This window comes from Pecten maximus, chromosome 1, assembly GCF_902652985.1.
Source record: "Pecten maximus chromosome 1, xPecMax1.1, whole genome shotgun sequence".
Taxonomy (NCBI): Eukaryota; Metazoa; Mollusca; class Bivalvia; order Pectinida; family Pectinidae; genus Pecten; species Pecten maximus.
Genome location: NC_047015.1, coordinates 2,641,427 through 2,658,741, shown reverse-complemented (window position 1 = coordinate 2,658,741; position 17,315 = coordinate 2,641,427). Strand labels below are relative to the sequence as shown.

The following is a 17,315-nucleotide window of genomic DNA, read 5'->3' as shown; positions in this document are numbered from 1 at the left end:
GTTTATACAAATGTGTTTTACCAGTAGTTGAAGTAATTAAACATGTAGGGATATTGTTAAATTGTAAAAGAAATTCGTTTAAAAGAACTACTTATTATTATGTTCAGATTAAAGTTTATCCATCTACGTTATTTGGATACGAGCTTTGGTTACTTTCCAAAACTTAACTTATAATTTTAGAACGAGCACAAATTTTATAGTTAAATTTATCCAAGGATTGGTAAAAAGAACCATAACAGACATGTGTACCATTGCTTGGCTGGACAAGCATTGAATATTATATTGATATCAAGCAATTATATTTCTAGGACAAATCTATGATATGGATAGTAGTATGCTTGTACATAGAATATTTCTTACCAAATTTTTGATGCTTCATTTCAATATTGGAAAGCAACAGGGTTATATATATGATACGTATCTTGAGGAAATATTCCTGTATGACATTTGTGTTAATTATATAAAACCTGGGCCCTTTCCACTTGCTGTGAAATAGCCCCAGTGTTATAAATATATTCATTTTATTCTAAGAGTATGCGTAATATACAGTGATACCATAATACATATAATTCTTCACCGTGACAAAACTTATTATATCCGAGACGAACTGTGATGCTCTTTAATCAGAAACATGGGTATTATTTTCTTTACATATCTACATGATTCATCAGACTTTGATTTAACTAATAATTTGTTGGAAAGTACATTTCATTATGAATTATCAAATGAAGATATTGAATATTTCAGACTCACAAATTTAAGATTTTGTATCAAATGTTTAAAATATATGAACCACTAATTTACAAATAATTATCCAATGCCTTTTTACTTCGTATATTTATATGATCCTCGTCCGAATGTTGTTTGTACTTTAAATATTCTGTTTATGCAATTTTCATTACTGGAGGAAATAAGAAGAATGATAATAGAGTAAAATAAGTAGAGGTATATTAATTGTTAGTGATTTGTGTAGGGATTTTCTTACTGTGACGTCATAAATTTATGACGAAGAGACCTGTATTGTAAATATTGTTTTGAATTGTGTTGGCTGCTCTCCAACATTTTTCTAAAATTACATGTTATGTAAGATATATGCATATTGTAATCCTAAATGTTGTTGCATGCGGATTAAAAAATATGTAAATTCATGATCATCCGTACCTGGGCTGAGTTCTTTTCCTCTCATGTACACAAATTGTTCCCAATCCCGAGCAGACTGTTCTTTTACTAACGCCTTTTCCTTCTCAGTACCGTCACAGGATAAGCATCCACCCTCTATTCGACAAGGTCTGAGATATGCAAATTACTTATTATTGCTTATAATGCTTCAATATTTTACCAGGTGTAACAACGGCAATGCTAGCCAGCATAGTACCCGCGCGGTATACCGTGACATTACAGGATAGTACCCGCACGATAAACCGTAACATTACAGGATGGTACCCACGCGGTAAACCGTGACATTACAGGATAGTACCCGCGCGGTTTACCGTAACATTACAGGATAGTACCCGCGCGTATACCGTGACATTATAAGATAGTACCCGCGCGGTATACCGTAACATTACAGGATAGTACCCGCGCGGTATACCGTGACATTACAGGATAGTACCCCCGCGGTTTACCGTAACATTACAGGATAGTACCCGCACGGTATACCGTAACCTTACAGAATAGTACCCGCGCGGTAAACCGTGACATTACACGATAGTACCCGCGCAGTATACCGTGACATTAAAGGATAGTACCCGCGCGGTTTACCGTGACATTACAGGATAGTACCGCGCGGTAGACCGTGCAATTACAGGATAGTACCTTCGCGGTAAACCGTGACATTAAAGGATAGTACCCGCGCGGTTTACCGTGTCATTACAGGATTGTACCCGCGCGGTATACCGTGACATTACAGGATAGTACTCGCGCAGTAGACCGTGCAATTACAGGATAGTACCCGCGAGGTATACCGTGACATTTAAGGATTTATTGTCAATTTTGTTGTTGGCATGGACTGATGAAGGTAAGTGAACCTCGTGCAAATGAAGTGAACTGCAAAGCAGTTCATTTACCATATATTTACGTTAACCAAATTAAAAACTTCGCGTCCAGATTGCAAAATCGGTCGCAACAGTGTGACGTAAGTGCGTCACTTTGTAACATTGTTATACTTATCGTACATGTGTGCACAGTAGTGGAATAGCAGACAGTCAGCTATTCTCGTCGCCAAGGCAACACAAAATATAGTGTCACACACGTTTTGATTATTACGATGTTGATACACATAAATACGATATTTTCCATGTAAATATTCATTTATAAACAGAAATTTATGATATTGTATAATATAAACTTGGCAATACCCATATAAATACGAATTTAAAGTGCAGTGTTGACAGTATAGTATGTGTGATTTGGTCACTCGAGACACAGGGACTCGGTTAACAAAATGAGCACAAGGTTAACGTGACGACAGTTCAGTGAAATATCACAACGTTAAGAAACAGTGTTATATACTCTCTAAAGCCTTGAAAAAAATCGATTTTGTAAGGTTTTATAATTTGAATGAATGTTGGATTTTTAGTCTTTCGATTATTTATAGATGTCATATGTTACTTAAAATTTAACGCCGAACCCCTGTGACCGTATGTGATGCAGTCTGATAGCCAGGATATTCAGAGCTCGAGAAAAAGTGAAACAATGTGGATTTTAGTCGCTGGTTAGCTGATGATGTACATGGTGTTCTTGAAATATTGGATTTCATTGTAGCACTGGCGTTTTGGTATGTAAATTCTGATAATAGTAAGTAAAGAAGCATTGATTTGAAAATTGGCGGTATTCGACGGCCGGAACTTGTGTCCTCCAAATGTTTAGATTGAGTCAAATTACGACAATAATGTGTCCCTGTTCTCGATATAGCATACTTCTGCTACCAGTCTGTTTTGTGTTGTTAAATAGTGTTTAAATTGAGGTTTCTTTTCTGTGACCACTGAAATGGTATCAAGCATGGCATTCGAGATACAGCTAACGTTAGACCTACTGCGCTACGTAGGTCATGAGCTCGGTGCTATCGGGAGTGTCAGTGTTCTGTCAGATCCTGTTTTCTAAACTGTCTGCATTATACTGGCATTTCTATTAGCACATAAAGCGGCTATTCCACATGTGTTCATATACGTTGATAACAATGTTACACAATTCACAAAGTGAAAATACATTCAAGTCTGAGGCGGTACAGAACACGATCGCCATTGTAAACTCAGTGAATGTATTCACACGCCGGCAAGAAAGTGATTTGTCTCTCAGAACAGAAGCACGCGACCCAAAATCTTCAACAGGAAATGAAGTGATCTGAGTTTACTATGTTCATTGAGGCGGAGCGAAGTGAAAATGAAAATATTACAGGATAGTACCCGCACGGTATACCATGACATTACAGGATAATACATTCGCGGTTTACTGTGACATTTAAATCTATATGCATCCAATTAATGCAAACTATATTTCTTCGTTTTTTAACCTTGTGGACAAGTTATGCACTGCTATAGATGAGAATGATATATCAACGGAGTTGTTTGGGAGGCATTGCTCATACATTGACCTCCCAACAGCAGCCTGGAATACATTAGACGACAGCTTGAGCCCACCTTGTCCTTCGTCTTCTGTACCTGATACAAACGTTAGTGAATTAATATCGTAACTTGATCAAGCTTTGGTAATGCCATCATATACATAAACTGCTTGTCTAAATTGCATAGCTCGAGGTCACCTTGCCTTGGTGTGCCCGTTCGTTAAGAACTCGTCGGTAAGTTCATGTTATGTGTGCTGACACATTAATTCCGCTTTTTAGGTCACCTGTGACGAAGTCTCAGTTGACTTATTGCGATCGCCTTTTGTCCGGCGTCGTCCGTCGTGCGTCGTAAACAACTTACATTTTAAACTTCTTCACTGTTACCAACAGGCCAAGAAAACGGATATTAGGTCTGTAGCATTCTGGGATGAATGACTATAATGATTGTTCAAATTGATTACCTTGACTTCATTCAAGGTCACATGGGTCAAATATGCTTGAATATTTAAACAACTTCTTCTTATAACCAAAAGGCACAGAGACCCAATATTAGGTTTGTAGCATGTTAGTTTGAAGGGCAGCCAAGTTTGTTCAAATGGATGACCTTTACCATTATTCAAGGTTATATGGGTCAAATCTGCTGAAATCTTTGAACAACGTCTTGATAACCAAAATGCCCAGATACCTGATATTGGGTTTGAAGCATTCATGAGTAAAAGGTTGTAATGATTGTTTAAATGAATGACCCTAACCTTTATTCAAGGTCCTACCGTATATCAAAACTCAGGTGACCGTTAAGGCCCATGAACCTCTGGTTAAAAAAATAGAATAATAATCATGTAAGCATTCGGTAAATATACGAGCTTTACAGTCTTATTCAATTGGCCGATATCAAAATGATAATCGAGCATGTTACATAAACTGGTGGTTATATTTCTACACATCATCATAACGATTAACCCTTGGTTACCTTGAATAACCCGATACAGCAAGTTAAAGTCATTGTTGGTCTGGTCCTCATGATATATCATGACAGGCTTGGCAAAGAACAATGGGTTATTGTCACACTAGAGTAAATGGATAGTAGGACGGCAAAGAACAATGAGTTATTGTCACACTGAAGTAACTGGATAGTAGGATGGAGAGAGAAGAATGGATTATTGTCACACTGAAGTAACTGGATAGTAGGACGGACAGAGAAGAATGGGTTATTGTCACACTGAAGTAACTGGATAGTAGGACGGACAGAGAACAATGGATTATTGTTACACTGAAGTAACTGGATAGTAGGACAGATAGGTAACAATGGATTATTGTCATACTGAAGTAACTGGATAGTAGGACGGATAGAGAACAATGGATTATTGTCACACTGAAGTAACTGGATAGTAGGACGGACAGAGAACAATGGATTATTGTCACACTGAAGTAACTGGATAGTAGAACGGACAGAAAACAAGGGATTATTGTCACACTGAAGTAACTGGATAGTAGGACGGACAGAGAACAATGGATTATTGTCACACTGAAGTAACTGGATAGTAGGACGGCAAAGAACAATGGGTGGTTGTCACACTGAAGTAACTGGATAGTAGGACGGACAGAGAACAATGGATTATTGTCACCCTGAAGTAACTGGATAGTAGGACGACAAAAAACAACGGATTATTGTTACACTGAAGTAACTGGATAGTAGAACGGAAAGAAAACAATGGATTATTGTCACACTGAAGTAACTGGATAGTAGGACGGCAAAGAACAATGGGTGGTTGTCACACTGAAGTAACTGGATAGTAGGACGGACAGAGAACAATGGATTATTGTCACCCTGAAGTAACTGGATAGTAGGACGACAAAGAACAATGGATTATTGTCACACTGAAGTAACTGGATAGTAGGACGGCAAAGAACAATGGGTGATTGTCACACTGAAGTAACTGGATAGTAGTGTTTATAGCAAACGTGAGAGCAACATTACAATAGTATCATTTTGTGTATCCTTTGTAAATACAAATACATACCGATAACTTTGTTGAGTAGCTGTAGGGACGTACGCCCGTCTGCTGTTCCGAAATCCGCTACCGTAATGGGTACATGCGCACTCTGCCGTTTGCATATCCGCTCTATAATATGGAATATATTTAGATCATGGTTAACCATGGGATTTGCTGTTGACATGTTATTTGTTAAGCTGTTTGTAAATTTCAAGAAAACATGCGAAAAATTTCTGGTGACATAATTAGCTCATTTGTATAGCACATATTAAACAAAATGGCCGCGTGGATTTGCTAACGAGAGTATAAAAACAAATCAGGATCATTGGTTTGACCACATTTGACTTTTTTTATCCACTGTTTTTATTCTCTGGCCAGTACAACATTTAACGTCATACTAGCCATCACTCTGACCAGTGGACACAACATATAACGTCATACTAGTCACCACTCTGACCAGTACAACATTTAACGTCATACTAGCCATCACTCTGACCAGTGGACACAACATATAACGTCATACTAGTCAACACTCTGACCAGTGGACACAACATATAACGTCATACTAGTCGTCACTCTGACAAGTGGACACAAAATATAACGTCATACTAGTCAACACTCTGACCAGTGGACAAAACATATAACGTCATACTAGTCATCACTCTGACCAGTGGACACAACATATAACGTCATACTAGTCGTCACTCTGACAAGTGGACACAAAATATAACGTCATACTAGTCAACACTCTGACCAGTGGACAAAACATATAACGTCATACTAGTCATCACTCTGACCAGTGGATACAGCATATAAAGTCATACTAGTCATCACTCTGACCAGTGGACACAACATGTAACGTCATACTAGTCATCACTCTGACCAGTGGACACAACATATAACGTCATACTAGTCACCACTCTGACCAGTGGACACAAAATATAACGTCATACTAGTCAACACTCTGACCAGTGGACAAAACATATAACGTCATACTAGTCATCACTCTGACCAGTGGATACAGCATATAAAGTCATACTAGTCATCACTCTGACCAGTGGACACAACATGTAACGTCATACTAGTCATCACTCTGACCAGTGGTCACAACGTATAACGTCATACTAGTCACCACTCTGACCATTGGTCACAACGTATAACATCATACTAGTCACCACTCTGGGTATCTCAGTATCTGGTTAGTTTGTGCGAGTCAAGCAGTCTAATAAAAAACACCATGTGCTAATTATTGAGGGACACGTTCTTCCCATGTTTTACATATTGTTTTCCTTAACTGCACTCTGTTACGTAAGAATCTCACCAGAATGATTCAAGGATTTGATTAATATATTAAACAGATCCATAAAGGTACCGTAGGCCCCAAATTAAGATAAATCAGTCATTAAAACATCTAGGTCGACAACAAAACAAATAGAGCTTTTGACCGACATGCACGTCATATATAAAAACAGTGGTTTAATAATACACCGGAATACAGAAAGTGGTACATAATACACCGTAATACAGTTGTACATAATACACCGTAATACAGACAGTGGTACATAATACACCGTAATACAAACAGTGGTACATAATACGCCGTAATACAGACAGTGGTACATAATACACCGTAATACAGACAGTGGTACATAATACACCGTAATACAGACAGTGATACATTATAAACCGTAATACAGACAGTGGTACATAATGCACCGTAATACAGACAGTGGTACATAATACACCGTAATACAGACAGTGGTACATAATACACCGTAATACAGACAGTGGTACATAATACACCGTAATACTAACAGTGGTACATAATACATCGTAATACAAACAGTGGTACATAATACATTATAATACAAACAGTGGTACATAATACATTATAATACAAACAGTGGTACATAATACATTATCAAACAAACAGTGGTACATAATACACCGTAATACAGACAGTGGTACATAATGCACCGTAATACAGACAGAGGTACATAATACACCGTAATACAGACAGTGGTACATAATACACCGTAATACAGACAGTGGTACATAATACACCGTAATACAGACAGAGGTACATAATACACCGTGATACCAACAGTGGTACATAATACACCGTAATACATTGGTACTTAATACACCGTAATACAAACAGTGGTACATAATACATCGTAATACAGACAGTGGTACATAATACACCGTAATACAGACAGTGGTACATAATACACCGTGATACAAACATTGGTTCATAATACACCGTAATACAGACAGTGGTACATAATACACCGTAATACAGATAGTGGTACATAATACACCGTGGTATAAACAGTGGTACATAATACACCGTAATACAGACAGTGGTACATAATACATCGTAATACAGACAGTGGTACATAAGACACCGTAATACAGACAGTGGTACATAATACACCGTAATACAGATAGTGGTACATAATACACCGTAATACAGACAGTGGTACATAATACACCGTAATACAGACAGTGGTACATAATACACCGTAATACAGACAGTGGTACATAAGACACCGTAATACAGACAGTGGTACATAATACACCGTAATACGAACAGTGGTACATAATACACCGTAATACAGACAATGGTACATAATACACCGTAATACGAACAGTGGTACATAATACACCGTAATACAGACAGTGGTACATAATACACCGTAATACAGACAGTGGTACATAATACACCGTAATACGAACAGTGGTACATAATACACCGTAATACAGACAATGGTACATAATACACCGTAATACAGACAGTGGTACATAATACACCGTAATACAGAGAGTGGTACATAATACACCGTAATACAGACAGTGGTACATAATACACCGTAATACAGACAGTGGTACATAATACACCGTAATACGAACAGTGGTACATAATACACCGTAATACAGACAGTGGTACATAATACACCGTAATACGAACAGTGGTACATAATACACCGTAATACAGAGAGTGGTACATAATACACCGTAATACAGACAGAGGTAAATAATACACCGTAATACAGACAGTGGTACATAATACACCGTAATACAGACAGTGGTACATAATACACCGTAATACAGACAGTGGTACATAATACACCGTAATACAGACAGTGGTACATAATACACCGTAATACAGACAGTGGTACATGATACACCGTAATACAGACAGTGGTACATAATACACCGTAATACAGATAGTATTACAAATAGTTTGATGTAAAACTTACAATGCAGTGTGATAACAATATACAACATTTTTATAGCGCACTATCTATTTTGTAAAATAACTGTAATGCTCTTCACATATTGTGACAATGCATTTTATTTCAACTGTTACAGAATTACATAACCTATGTCTTTATTTCAACTGTTACACAATTATATAACCTTTGTCGACTTGAGCAGTTAAATGTGTTGTACCATGTTTATCTATTAAAACAACCTGGTAAATGTAGACAATAGTTTACAGCAGTAAAAGGACTGATTATAGGGTATTGAAATAAGTTAAGGTTGATTGTGAAAGGAGATGGGGTGGGGGTGGGGGTGGCGGGTGGTACTGGTTACTTTGTCCAGGCTCCGCTTTTACAATTGGTCACATTGTTCGAGGAGGATAGCACAGATTTGAAGTGGTTGAAATTCGTTGTGGTTCTAAAGTTTCCTGATAACTTGATCCATAAGTAATCTGCTGTATATCTGACAAATATACTGGTTTTAACTTGTGAAATGTCTCATAGGTTTGTATATCTAAAGCCGTATTTAGTGGTTTTAACTTGGAGAATGTCTGATATGTTTGTATATAGTGGTTTTAACTTGGAGAATGTCTAATATGTTTGCATATCTGAAGCCGTTTGTACTGGTTTTGACTTGAAGAATGTCTAATATGTTTGTATATCTGAAGCCGTGTGTACTAGTTCTAACTTGGAGAATGTCTAATATGTTTGTATATCTGAAGCCGTATTTAGTGGTTTTGACTTGGAGAATGTCTAATATGTTTGTATATCTGAAGCCGTATATGCCGTATTTAGTGGTTTTGACTTGGAAAATGTCTAAAATTTTTGTATGACTGAAGCCGTATGTACTGGTTTTGGCTTGGAGAATGTCTAATTTGTTTGTATATCTGAAGCCGTATTTAGTGGTTTTGACTTGGAGAATGTCTAATATTTTTGTATATCTGAAGCCGTGTGTACTAGTTCTAACTTGGAGAATGTCTAATATTTTCGTATATCTGAAGCCGTATGTACTGGTTTTGACTAGGAGAATGTCTAATTTGTTTGTATATCTGAAGCCGTATGTACTGGTTTTGGCTTGGAGAATGTCTAATTTGTTTGTATATCTGAAGCCGTATCTACTGGTTTTAACTTGTGGAATGTCTGTGAAAGTCAAAAGTTTAAAGCCAACATCAACGCCCTCTAGGTTTACATTGTCTCCGCAAGGAAACATCACTGAATGGCATATTTTTATTTTCCCTAGAGCTTTGTTAAATTTATGTTAAACTAGTGTATTAGGTGTTAATTTTCTTGTACCAGTGCAGATGTTAAGTTTGTTGATAAGTATGACAGGGTGTTGCCGTCGGCAAAAAGTTTACAGTGTTGAATCAAGAAGATGTCATTTATGAATATGTTGTGTGATGTCGATGCATCTTTAATATTTTTATTTGTCGGGCAGAGTTACTGCCCTTGCTACAGAGCTCTTTACTGTTCGAAAACATATAAGTTTTTATTGTTGACATACTGAAATTTAATCCATATCTCGAATCATTTTAGTTCACATATTTGTCCATTTATAGAGAAATAGTTTAATATGTTTTGTTTTGTTTGTTGTAGCCTTTTACCGCATCGCACTCGCCCACACTCGTACGCTCGATACTGATTGTTATTCATATTCATTTGGAAATACAAGTGTTGAGAAGATGAGAAGTGATGAGTTGTTTATACTTTCTGTCGGAATATCAGCCCCGGTATGTGGGACAGAACATGTTGAACAGAAGTTGTCCGAGAATTGAGCCTTGGGATACACTTTTGTGATATTACTCCAGCTACTGTGGGAGCCTTGGATCTTAGTTCGTTATGTCAGGTAGGAGAGATTCCGAAACACCATCAACTGATAATTTCTCAAGAAGAATATCATGAGGTAAGGACGCATATATAAGAATAATCATTGAATTGGTATCCATATCCTTTCTTAAAAGCACCTAAAAGATTGTCGAAAATGAGAAAATAGCATTCATTGAATTGATCGAAAAATGTCCGCATACAAGTTTTGGATATGGATGTTTATTATGCTAATTAGTCTGTAGCTACTTTTGTTTTTTGCGTTGGATAAAGACATATTAAATTAATTAAAATACTAACAAAAAGTAAGCAATTATCATTAAATAGAACAAAATGATTTTGGAGATTATTTTTCTGATTAATTCTTTATAGTTTATAACGGCTTTCCATTTTATCCTCAATATACATATGTAATTCCTTTTGACCTTAACCATGTTCTTCACAAGCGTTGTATTCCAAAATGTATAACTCGTATCGTTCGGTGGTGTCTTCTCGTTAACAATCAAGGTAAAATAATCTAAGTGAGAATGTGGGCAGTGAGGTAAAGTTGTGGAAATAATGTAACAGTTAATCCTCTGATAGAGGAAACTTATCTTTTTACAACTTTAATTTTCTATTCGTCCATGCGAGTTGTACGGAATGACAATATAAAGTGTGGTATCAGTGTTCGTGTTGCAGAGAAATTAACATGTACCATCCTTGTTCAACATTATTGATTATATACGTAAACACAGTTCATTAGTCCTACTTAGGGAGAGGCATTATACAGATATCAGCCTGCTGCCCTACACCCATTATGTTTTACCAATAAATTCTTTGTGAAAATGAAACAATACAAAGTGCTTTTCAAATATTCATCTCCAAACATTTTTTGTGAAGAAACTGTCCTAATTGCAGTCTCAGAAATTCTACAGTTTGGTATATGAAACCTCTTTATTAACTTGATTTACCGACGCAATCAAGGATTGTTGTCTGACTGAGGTACAAAGAGTAGCCGTTAGCTGCACACATGCCGCTTCCAAATTTGTCATCATAAGTGTCCACCATAGTCGAATATTGCCTCACGTCAGAACTTCCTCCCATTGCTAAATATCGTCTCACGTCGTTGTTTTGGTGTCTGAAAAATAAAATGCAAATATTGTGCCGAGATGTCGGATGATTGAACTTTAATCAATCTCTAAAACTTTTATGTAAATCTATAAATCATTGAGCGATTCACATGCAGAATACCTATTTTGATATATCCTTTTTTCACGGATAAACAATAGGAGGGGCAAACAATATATATAGGGGAGAGAGAAAGATATACAAATCTAGGTCACGACGACACGCTCTATACAAATCTAGGTCACGACGACACCCGCTATACAAATCTAGGTCACGACGACACGCTCTATACAAATCTAGGTCACGACGACACCCGCTATACAAATCTAAGTTGAATTAAGGTTACGTAACTCTTTAAATGAGAGATACGGTGGTGACAACGGAATCATTAGACACTGCTTCCCAATAAAAGCATGATATCGACCAATTACCCCATGGTCTTCATCAACTTTCATCTCACGAAACTTGTCTTTTCTTTCTTTCTTTTTTTTTTTTTTTTTTTGGAAAGTAGTCGACATCTGTCAAGGAAATCGTGATACTGGAAACAAGTCATTCGATACTGAATCAACTTATAAACCACTGTTACTATTATACGTGTTATCATCTGTATATAGTACAGTGTAAAGCATACCTGACGTCAATGAACTGATTCGCATATTTTATGTTGATAAAGACTCTCAAACGTCACGAGTCAGGGATAAGCCTTTTCTGCTTCATCAATCAGACCGACATGCAAATCTAGTTACCATTCGGAAAAAGTGGCATTCTAAAGAAGAACTAAGACGCCGAGAGGTTAACTGGCGACCTTCAAATTATCTGAAAATTCGAGTTGACAAGTTCCCATGTGTAGGCGTGGAATACGCCTCGAAATCGCTCTGGCTATCGTAATAATAAATGAGGTCAATTCCATCTTCCTGGCTTCATCTGTGTTTATTATCTTTGACATCAATTCAACTACATACAAGTACAGTACAGGTGTAGTGACTCAATGATAGTTCTACGTAGATAGATTGACTGTAACGAAAAGAAACAGTACTTATTAGAATTATTAACTAAGTAACAGTTACAATTATGCCTTATCATCTATAAAACATGACAAGTTTGATCTGTAGATGAGATCGAGACAACTCGCCCTCTACTCTTCCAGTATACAATATACATGACTTGACAAGACTAGGACGTTTCGGCCCAGAATGAATTGAACCGAACCTTATAAATATAGCAAAATACAATACTATTACTCTTACACGTTTATAGCGGTTTAAACAGCAATGTATCAATCATATCATAGCATACAAATACAACAGAAATCAAGTGATAGACTAGAATGCACGAGGGGACTTGTCGTCTGTCCACGGTTCACTGACATATTTATATATTGGCCAAATTATCAAAAATGACATTATAACATGATGACCTGGATCCCTAAACAAGCATAAATCATATTCAAATCATTCAACAGTAATTAGTTACCGTATCGTATCCTACGATAGTCCGAACGAATGTTCTCTTACTCAAACATGTGCTGCGCTTGGATAACGCTATCCCATAATATTCGTCTATACTAAAACCGGAAACCGGATAACCGTTTTTCCGGAATCTTAACAAAATTACCACAAATAAAAATAAACGATAAATTCAACATAAAACTAACATTTAGGCCGTTACACCATGTTTTGTATGAAGTATGGGTTTTGAGTGGTTCAATTTTTAATTCACTTGATTAAAAGTCCAACCACTCAAAGACACTGTTATTGTCGTGTATCATTTAAAAGGCGGCTGTGAATTTTTTTAACACATTTTTGACGTATAGGGAGGCATTTCAATCTTCAAAAACGCTCTTATTAGACAAAATAAAGAACTATGATCTTTGCAAGTAGCCTGTCTTTCGGAAAAATAGTTCAACCGCACAGTTTGAGGTAAAATATTCAAAATTCTTAAAATAGCCCCCATCTTCACTATTTGACTATTTGTCTCGAAAACATTCCTCTAACAGTGTCCAGATGCGTTCATAGTATCTAATATGGGCATCTTTATGCAATAACTGTGCAATATAATTCACAGCCGCCATTTGCATTTCAAGGTCAATAGAGAATCAACGTTTATGCTTTGATAAAGTAAAATCTTGTCAAACAAACGATCGCACTACCTGCTATAGACACCTGTGACAATAACGGCATGGTCATTTTATGCAATATGACTGATCCACATGAGCTTTATTTGTTCTCATGAAACATGCTTTTTTGATGTCTGATTTGCCGAAACCAACAGGTAGATTAACAAATTAAATGTCAAAATCAATACCTATGGATAGCCATTATACATATTAACAATTCAAGTCAAGTTACTTCTGTTTGATTGCAACAGAATTGCCATTTTTAATCTGGATAAATATCACTTGATTAACTGTTTACATGAACCTCAAAATGAGCTGATATATTTCAGTTATATGCCCCACTGCACTAAATTAATAGCCGAACTTCCAATCTTTGAGTTATCCGAACATTCGAGTTAATATGCGCTCATGTTTGGTATAAAATTTGACATTAATGTTCGCAAAACTGAGCGACAACCTGTGCGACCCTTTAACACCACCATATATCTAATCGTGAGACTTGAGATATAAACAGATACAAAACAAAACAGAGAACAAACAGGACAATGTCTACTATAAGACTCACAGATACAAAATGTAAACATTTTAAACACACAGAAAGTCGCTCTTAAGAATTCACAGCGTTGGAGCGTAAAACAGTAGAATGTTACAAGTACGTGGCAGACACTAATATTTCACTCATTTAACTGTACACCACTTAACCACCATACATCTTATTAAACTGTACACCACCTAACCATCCTACATCTCATTGAACTGTACACCACCTAACCATCCTACATCTCATTGAACTGTACACCACCTAACCACCCTACATTTCATTTAACTGTACACCCCCTAACCACCGTACATCTCATTTAACTGTACACCACCTAGCCATCCTACATCTCATTTAACTGTACACCACCTAACCATCCTACATCTCATTTAACTGTACACCACCTAACCATCCTACATCTCATTTAACTGTACACCACCTAACCACCCTACATCTCATTTAACTGTACACCACCTAACCATACTACATCTCATTTAACTGTACACCACCTAACCACCCTACATCTCATTTAACTGTACACGACCTAACCATCCTACAATTCATTTAACTGTACACGACCTAACCATACTACATCTCATTTAACTGTACACGACCTAACCACCCTAAATCTCATTTAACTGTACACCACCTAACCATACTACATCTCATTTAACTGTACACGACCTAACCATCCTACATCTCATTTAACTGTACACGACCTAACCATACTACATCTCATTTAACTGTACACCACCTAACCACCCTACATCTCATTTAACTGTAAATTCATGACTGAAGACTGGTTATAGCACTCTGAAACACTTAAGTAACAAGATTTGAAGTTTGGCTGCAATTAAGATATAGGTTCACCACCAGAATGTAGACCTATCGTTCAAAAGTCAAATAATACATAGGATACCTTCTTAAAATATATCAGATAGTTTCAATATTTGATAAACATATCATTTTACACAATATCATATTGAAAGCTCATAAAAGACTATACAATATCTAAGACGTTCATGAGAAGATAGCTCCTAGGTAGTGCTGCCTACTCATAACATTCACCTGTTTGGCGTGCCAACACTGTGATTATGTAAGCGTGATTTACTACTGCTGTTGGTCGGATTGACCATAGCTGTCGTGCAGACAGGGTCATGTGGTTTCAGTGTTTCCGTGGGAGGGGTCACTACTCTTTGTCAAAAACTTCCAATCTAAAGAATAATCCATGTAAAATGATATTTGAAATTTTAATACTTGCTTGTCTCACGAATCATTGGAGTCTAAATAAATTTGCATACAACAAATGCGAATAAATACAAGAGAAAAAAGCCAAATTAACATAACAATACACTGTTCATGACTTGATGTAGCTGTGCACCACCACATGTTTGTCGTCTGCTACATATTTTCCTATTCTCTTTGTATAATATGCATGTACTTGTGCGTTTGGTAGGACGTTGATAATATTGCACATAAATGATCTGTGGTAGAGTTAAAATTAGATAATTCAGTTTAATTCATGGGTCTGAAGCGAGATTCTCATGTGCTTAACTGTTACATTGTATACACGTGTCACCGTATACGTATGCTTTATCACATTGAAAAGACATTAATTTCAATTAAGAACACTGTCCCCGAATAACATTTCCGGACTAGTGGTGTCAAGATACGTTAAATCAAAAGGCTACAACTGCACAGTGTATGAAACTTTTTCTACAGCGACATAGATAATATATGTAATTATTGATAAACTATTTGTCAATTTAAGAAATCGGTGAATTGCTAATATTGCTTTTATTTAATTATGTATTATTGATCAGTTAATAAGTAGAGTACAATGTAATAACACAACTACATATACATATATGCTTTGGTGAAGTTTGCTAGGTACAATGTACATGTATTTGAACTACATGAAAAGCATTTCCTCCAATTCAAATGACCGCAACAATTTATTAAATTGACATGTGCTTATAAAGATAAATCACTAGGATGTAAATACTGCATTTTTTATTGTCAATTTAATGCAAAAAGGCAATTGTGAAGCAAAGCATATTTGGAACTGGTTGAATATTATATACATGTATATAAATTGTCGAGACTGTATTGAATCTTTGAACTTTTAAGGATACTTAGTATATGCATGTATGATAATCCGTTTTGATGCATCTCTTGTTGTTGAATCTAATGTCTTGATTATCTATATAACTTTCATTAAATAGAGCAGTCATTGCCCATTAATTCCTTACAAGTCGGCCATTTCAAATTTAAATTGTAAATTTCTGTTACCATAATTCTGAGTGTTGTTCGGAAGTTTTATTCAAAGGGTCACATAGACTGTCGGTCAGTATCCCGAACTTTATATCAAACCTCATACCAAACATAGGGGTATATTAACTTTAATATTCGGATGACTCAAAGACTTGAAGACTTTAATTTTACTATAGTCAGACATTTGGTGAGGATATGGTAATAATCGTTCATGTCGCTAAAAGATATGATCAATATAATAAAATCATACTTGTGCAAAACTTACCTGTGATATAAGGCGTCTCGGCCCCATCTTGGACAGAACGTGTATATTTTCCGACAGCTTTGGATGAGCGTTGCACATACCTTCATCTTTACGCATTCAATTAACTAGCTTACTGCGCCACATTACCTATAGCAGTATATACCTCGTGACTCTTGTATTTTTCCCAGCATGCCCAGGTAGATAAAAGGAAGTGTCATGTTAAGAGTCCCGCCTCTCCACCTAAAGCCACTGAAAGATTCAATCTAGTTTTTGTCGATTTTTTTTATTGTGTATTAAGTTGGTCTAAAGACAACAAATCCTACTTGAATTGTCTCAGTCAGTACTTTTTTTATATCATGAAATAGAAATTAGTCCTTATATTTCAATATGCTG

General features: G+C 36.3%; 1 protein-coding gene and 1 long non-coding RNA gene across 2 annotated transcripts in view; both read right to left on the bottom strand.

Moving 5' to 3' along the window:
• LOC117322354 overlaps positions 1 to 17,064 on the bottom strand; it is a 94,942-nt gene extending 77,878 nt beyond the window's left edge. The window contains exon 1 of the mRNA XM_033877227.1: positions 16,944 to 17,064. Coding sequence (XP_033733118.1) covers positions 16,944 to 17,029 — 86 coding nt within the window. The 5' untranslated portion in view covers positions 17,030 to 17,064. The remainder of the gene's footprint in view (positions 1 to 16,943) is intronic.
• On the bottom strand, positions 5,590 to 13,291 carry LOC117322384. The gene is made up of 3 exons (XR_004531534.1): positions 13,224 to 13,291; positions 11,594 to 11,760; positions 5,590 to 5,685 (listed from the first exon to the last, which is right to left on the bottom strand). It is a non-coding gene; the product is annotated as an uncharacterized LOC117322384 (long non-coding RNA).
• Positions 17,065 to 17,315: the final 251 nt, after the last annotated feature.